Here is a 7,038-nt window from a genome sequence, read left to right on the forward strand (position 1 = left end):
GGTGGGCGCGCAGGGCTGCGGCCCCACAGCTCCTTCTAGATTTTCTGGGTACCGGGGCAGAGGCTGAGAGGGCCGGGGCTCCCCGGCCGCGTGCCCTGGCTGGGTGCTGTTCGAATTGCCCGCACCATAGACAGCATCTTTTTACTGATTATAGCAACAAAAGTAACAAAAAGTGAAAGTCCTCAGTGTCCGACTCTTTGCGACCCCATGGACTACGCAGTCCACGGAATTCTCCAGGCCAAAATACTGGAGTGGGTACCCGTTCCTTCTCCTGGAGATCTTCCCAACCCAGGGATCAAACCCAGGTCTCCCATATTGCAGGTAGATTCTTAACCAGCTGAGCAACAGGTAATGGAAAGCAAAGGTTAAAGTAAAAGAAACAGATCTAACAGGGAGTCAGATTTTGTGCTTACCTGTTTCACAATGACATCTTATATAAAGTCAAGGGCTGCCTATCCAGAGACTATCTTTAGGTTATCAATTATTGACAGTCTTTTGATACAGTGGCTGTACTAGCTATGAATCTACTTTTAATTTCACGAGCCCACAATAATTTTTTTTTAAGATGAAGACTAATCAGGACTTCAAGGAATATTAAAGTTCATCTAGTTCACCTTCTTTCTCCACATTTACATATAACACAGAAAGTAGGGGAGGAAGCTTACTTCATTTATCCAGTGTTGTTTAGTTAGTAATGGGTTAAGCTTGTATAGCACTGAGTCTCTTGCTTTTTGGCTTGTTTCTATACTCGTGAGAAATTTAGCCAACTGTCCTGCTGAAACTAAGATTCCTGATACCCATTATTTTTGCCTGAAAATGCCAATCTATCTGAACTCTAAATTTTTGTGTACTATGATTTCCTGATTTCAAACCTCCATTCAAGGCCACTATTGGCAATTTACTTGCTAAACTTCAAAGAAACAAACACATCAAGTGAGCCAATCAATCTGTATAAAATACCTTCTTCCTCCTTTCTTGCCAAGAGAAAACAAAATGGAACTCTTCTAACTATTTGATTATGATAATTTAACAATATTACCATTGTCATATACATATATGCTAGGCTATGCAGCATATTACTAAGGATAGGATAAGAAGCCAGTCCAATAATAACAGTGTTCAGAAGACTATATATCAGGGTGAATGGAGAACCAAAGAATTCTGTGTACAATAAAAATGGATCAATTTAGGATTTTGCTAATGTTTATTCTTCTCTTTTGTTCCTTTTTCTGTTTTTTGGTATAGAAAATACAGACTGATAAGAATAAACAAGGGAAACCCTTTGCTTTTTGACCTAGCACAGAGAGTATTATATTAAGAGATAACTGGAACAATACAGAATTACTCCACTTTTTCTTTGTTCTAACTGTCTCTAACATGGAACATAATCTTCATGTTGGAAAGGTACAAAAACAGTGAGAAGTAATATGACGTAATTTTTAAAAAATGATACATGGAGTTCAACAACATAAATTTGGATCCAGACTCTTCTTTCATGAATTATATGATCTCATACAACTTATTTGCTCTGAGTCTTGCTTGATGATATCAATAGTTCCATCCCCAGAGGGTTACGAGTATTAAGTAAGATAATGCATGGAAGGCACTTTGACACAGTAACAGTCCAAGGAGTGGCAGGTAATAGGGGACAGACGCCCAAAGTAGGTTAAAAAATATCTAAGAATTCTAAATTTAACAATCTTTCAAGGCCTTGAAGAATCAGATCCCGATGTACTGAAATAATTTCTAACAGCAATAATGATGCTATTGCCACCAATCTTGGAGACGTCATGGCAAATGACAGATGTGCTAAACTGCTTGCCCACATTTTCAAAAAAGAGGGGAAAAGAGGGTTCTCAAAATTTAGTAATTCCAACCAGCAACTAGGTGTTTTAATCTCCACCACATTCCAGATGAGTTACAGATTATGAAATGGATATTCTAAATGCAATTTTAAAAGGAAGTTGTGATTGCTAAAACCAGCATTTAGTCAAGTGCAAGTCATGTTGAAAGCAACAAGGTTTCCTCTTTCTTTCTTGGAGGGGCTAAATGCCTAATCAGAGAAATGCCACAGTGTATCTGCATTTCAACAGGGTATGTTAAGAAAGGTTTCAGAAACCTTTAATATACGCTTATTAATATCCAGAGGGAGCTATTAAAATACAGTACTTTCTAGATTATTTGTCATAGTGCCTCCCCCCCGCCCCTTCCCCACCATCTGTAGAGCAGCTGAAAGAAATTAGGTTAGGCATAACATTGTAGAGAAACACAAGTCTAGTCTATCAAAGCCTGGACAGTAATACTTGCACTGGTCAGGTAGTCTTTGAGATACTGTTTATCTCCAAACATCATTTTTTAAAGAAACTCTGATAAACTAGAGTATGTCCAAAGAGGAGACCAGTGTAATGCATTATATAAAGCTATATATTTTTAAAAATGCAATATATTATAAAGAAAATAATTAGGATGTGTTATGGACTCAATAACACTTATTAAAGCTCAACATTCAGAAAACTAAGATGATGGCATCTGGTCCCATCACTTCATGGCAAATAGATGGGGAAACAGTGGAAACAGTGTCAGACTTTATTTGGGGGGGCTCCAAAATCACTGCAGATGGTGATTGAAGCCATGAAATCAAAAGACGCTTACTCCTTGGAAGGAAAGTTATGACCAACCTAGATAGCATATTCAAAAACAGAGACATTACTTTGCCAACAAAGGTTCGTCTAGTCAAGGCTATGGTTTTTCCAGTGGTTAGGTATGGGTGTGAGAGTTGGGCTGTGAAGAAGGCTGAGCACTGAAGAATTGATGCTTTTTGAACTGTGGTGTTGGAGAAGACTCTTGAGAGTCCCTTGGATTGCAAGGAGATCCAACCAGTCCATTCTGAAGGAGATCAGCCCTGGGATTTCTTTGGAAGGACTGATGCTAAAGCTGAAACTCCAGTACTTTGGCCACCTCATGCGAAGAGTTGACTCATTGGAATAGACTCTGATGCTCGGAGGGATTGGGGGCAGGAGGAGAAGGGGACGACAGAGGATGAGATGGCTAGATAGCATCACCGACTCCATGGACGTGAGTTTGAGTGAACTCCCAGAGTTGGTGATGGACAGGGAAGCCTGGCATGCTGCGATTCATGGGGTCACAAAGAGTTGGACGTGAGTGAGAGACTGAACTGAACTGATGGATTCAATATTTGTGTACCTTCCCCACCCAAACCATACACTGAAATCTTAATTCTTAAAATGATTGTACTTGGATGTGGGGGGTTCTTTGGAAGGTGTTAGGTCATGAGGGTAGAACCCTCACAAATGGGATTCATACTCTTAGAGAAATTTCAGACAGCTTGCTTATTCCTTCTTATGGGTAAAGATGTAACAAGAAGATGGCTGTCTAAGAACTAGGAAATGAGTCCTCACCTTACATGTATCTGCTAGGTCTTGATCTTGGACTTTCCAGTCCCTATTTCATGAGAAATAGGGGCTTCCTTGGCAGTCTAGTGGTTATGAATCTGCCTTGCAATGCAGGGGACATAGGTTTGATCCCTGGTTGGGGAACTAAGATTCCACGTGCTGTGGGGCAACTAAGCCCTTGAACCACAACCCCTGAGCCCAAGAGCTACAACAGAGAGAAGACTATGAGCTGCAACAAAAGATTCCAGGTGCCAACTAAGACTCAACATAGCCAAAAATAAATATTTTAAAAATGAATTATGAGAAATAAATGCTGGTGTTTAAGTCACTCATTCTGTAGTATTTTTGTTAGAGCAGTCCAAATGGACTAAGAATTACTATGAAAGAGACACCTTTGGGAGTAGGGCTATTCCATAAGTCAATTTCAAAATTTTTAATGGGTTAGTTATATGGACAAGGAATTAGAATCATTCTGTTTAAATAACCAGAGATAAGAGTGTTATGTAGAAATTATAGGGAGGTAATATGTGCAGATTTTGGCTGAATATAAAGACTTTTAAGAGCATTGGTCTTGGGATTTGACAGACTGGAGTTACATGCCTAGCCTACCACACCCTAGATACACTGAGTAAAGGACCTAACCCCTCAGAATCTGTTTTCTTATCTGCCATGTAGGAACATTCACAGAAGGACTACAAAGTAAAAATCTTATACTGAATTTGAAAAGTTCAGGCACATTAGCAGTCAATAAATGGAACTCTGATTGTGTTAATAACAGTTAGTGTCGTCCAACAAGAAAAAGGTTGAAGAAACTGATTATGGAAAGCATCTTCAGAGTGAAAATGATCAAGCACATTTTTAATCATTTAAAATAACTGAAAGCCTACTGTGAGCAGCACATGTCAGACAGAGTAGTTGTGACACAGTTTCTATCTCTCTGAACTAGCAATCACATGGGGAGCAGCCAGGGAAACGAGGCAAATACATTAATAAACCATGACACAAAGACAAATGCTATCAAAGTTACAAGAGGCTCAGAAATTAAGTACATGAGTGCTAATCCTTTGGAGGGAAATATGGAAGGCTTCATGAAAGTGGTAGCTTCAGGAGAATGGGAAAAATTTTTGTGGGTGGGGCAGCAGAAGCAGCAGCACTTTATATACAGGGAGGATCTATTATGAAGAGAGGTCCAGGCAGGCAAACACAGGGACATATTCAGATAAGCAGCAGAGTTTGCAGGGATCCAATGCAAGTCTCAATAAAACTGAAACATAAATCTACATGATTTGGAGGTGGGGGTGGGTCACAGAATGAGTCTTGGACTTGGAGATCAGTGAGGAGACAGACAGTAGATATCTGGGGGGAGAGGAGTGACTTTATCAAAACTGTGCTTTCAAAAACTGAATCTGGCAGTGACAATAAACTTCTCTAGGATCTGTGTGACTCCTAGTGCAGGAAAGCCAGTAAGAAAAATAGCACAATAGGTTAAAAAAAAAAAGGGTGGGGGGCGGGAAATCTCAAACATCATGGAAGCAATGAGAATGGAGAGGAAATCCTTAGTGAGTCACATCTGTAAAGCAGGTTGTTGGGGAAGATGTGACAGTAAGTTAGATGGTGATGGCCTCAAGTGAAGTTTTAGTTAAAGGTAGTTTTCTGTAGGAAGATCAAGATTAAGGTTAATTTTTCTCAGCAGAATAGCACACAGTAAACCCTTATTAAATATTTGTTCAGTAGATAAATTACTGAATGATCTGGATTGAGGTCTAAATAGAAGAGTGAAAAATGGTAATAGATGAATTAAAGCTTGTGGGAGTCAGTATGAAGAGGGTGAGGCTGGCTGCATAGAGATGGGAGTTAAGCAGTTACGTGTATGGAGGGAGGCCTAGGAGCTAGATTAAGGGTCTGCTTACCGATGCAGGAGATGCAGGAGACAGGGGTTCATTCCCTGGGTGGGGAAGAGCCCCTGGAGGAGGAAATGACAACCCACTCCTGGGTTGTCTAATACTCCTGTATTTTTGTCTGGAAAATTCCATGGACAGAGCAGCCTGGAGGGTACAGTTCACGGTGTCACAAAGAGTCAGACATGACTGAGCACAAGCACACAAGGACAACCAAAGCCCATGGATCAAATCCAGGCAGGCACCTGATTTTGTGCAGCCCACGAGCTAAGAATAACTTTTGCATTGTTAACTGATCAGAAAAACATCTGAAGAAAAGTAATATTTGGTGACAAGGGAAAATAAATATTAAACTCAATTTTCAGTTCCATAAATAAAATAACTGCTTTTTGGTTGTTTTGTTATTGCAGAAAGGACCAGCCTGCCCCTTAAGCAGTACTAACATGCTAAAAGGACTTTATAAATATTATCTATATAAATCTCACTACAACCTATGAAACATAACTCATTCCCATTTTACTGATGAGCAAACTGAAGCTCGTATTTCAGTAAAGTTCCCACAGTTCATTCCAGACTTCCCATTCCCCTTGGATAAAAGCCATGGCTCTAAGTAGTGAGACCATGAGGTGCTTATAAAAGAGGGTTGAGGAGCGTGCTGAATGCTTACAGGACAGCTTTGGAAGAGAATCAGAAGAGGAGAATGGTTTAGGCAGACACATTTCTAAGACTGGTGTATGAATTAATTTAATTCTCATAACTGCTCCGTGATTTGGGTTCTATTATAATTAATATCCCATGCTGGTATAGGGGTGGCCTTCTTAAAGACCATTTCCTAGATAAAAGGCTCAAACACTTTGAGTCTTTTGACAGGGGACACCATATGGCCTCCAAAGACTCATCCAATCCTGGAAGTCTAGAATCCCTTGTTCAGAAGTACTTAGGGAAGGCTTCCAATGGATTGAAGGGTTCCAGTGTCCTGCATTCTTCCCCTGCGACTGGGCTCTCATATTCCTCATTCCCAACTCCACCCTCATCCCCCAAACAGGCTTCTCAGACCTTTCAGTTAATTTGACGTTGGCTGAAACATTCACTTAGGGTTTTGGTATAACATTTTATGGAAAAACCCGAATGACCTTTATGGCCAACCCAAAAGCTCCGTTCCTGAATCACAGCAACTAAGCAGCACCTGAAGAAATACGGCAGAGTTTAAAGTTTAAATGTGCTGGGGTGTGAAGGCAGGAAACTCTCCTACAGAAAGCCTGGAGGCAGATGACAATCTTTTGTCAAAGATTCAGCAGCTGCCTCTAGAAAAGAAGGAAAGCCTTGAACTGGCCTGTTTCTTCTGTCATTGTTGTTACCGCTTTGGTGGCCACTTTCCCACTGGGAACTGCTGCCAGAACAGGAAGTAATTTGAATGTTGTCTGCTTTTACAACATTCTGAACTTGAGTTTTAAAGCAAGTTTCAGCAATGGATTTACTGCTCTGTGTTACCACCTCCTCTTCTTCTAAGATAACTGTGGCCTAAAATAAATAAATTTATCTTTTAAAAAATTAAAAAAAAAAAAAAAAGGTAACTGTGGCCGGGTGAAGTCTCAGGGGCAAAGTCCTGTGCAAATACTGATTTAGTATCAGCTTTTGCACACCCAGCCTTGGCAGCACTTTCAATTCAAAGCAGGCCTGTTGTGGGGTTTGGTTTGTTTGTGTTTGTTTTTTTTTTTTGGATGTAG

The 7,038-nt window shown here is 40.2% G+C and overlaps 1 protein-coding gene across 1 annotated transcript in view; it reads left to right on the forward strand.

The window, feature by feature from the left end:
* The first annotated feature begins 6,528 nt into the window (after window positions 1–6,528).
* Window positions 6,529–7,038, forward strand: part of HNMT (histamine N-methyltransferase) — a 41,335-nt gene continuing 40,825 nt past the window's right edge. Inside the window, exon 1 of the mRNA XM_010853705.1 lies at window positions 6,529–6,716. Within this exon, the coding sequence (XP_010852007.1) occupies window positions 6,529–6,716 (188 nt within the window). The remainder of the gene's footprint in view (window positions 6,717–7,038) is intronic.

Source organism: Bison bison, unplaced genomic scaffold, assembly GCF_000754665.1.
Source record: "Bison bison bison isolate TAMUID 2011002044 unplaced genomic scaffold, Bison_UMD1.0 scf7180017864330, whole genome shotgun sequence".
NCBI classification, from domain to species: domain Eukaryota; kingdom Metazoa; phylum Chordata; class Mammalia; order Artiodactyla; family Bovidae; genus Bison; species Bison bison.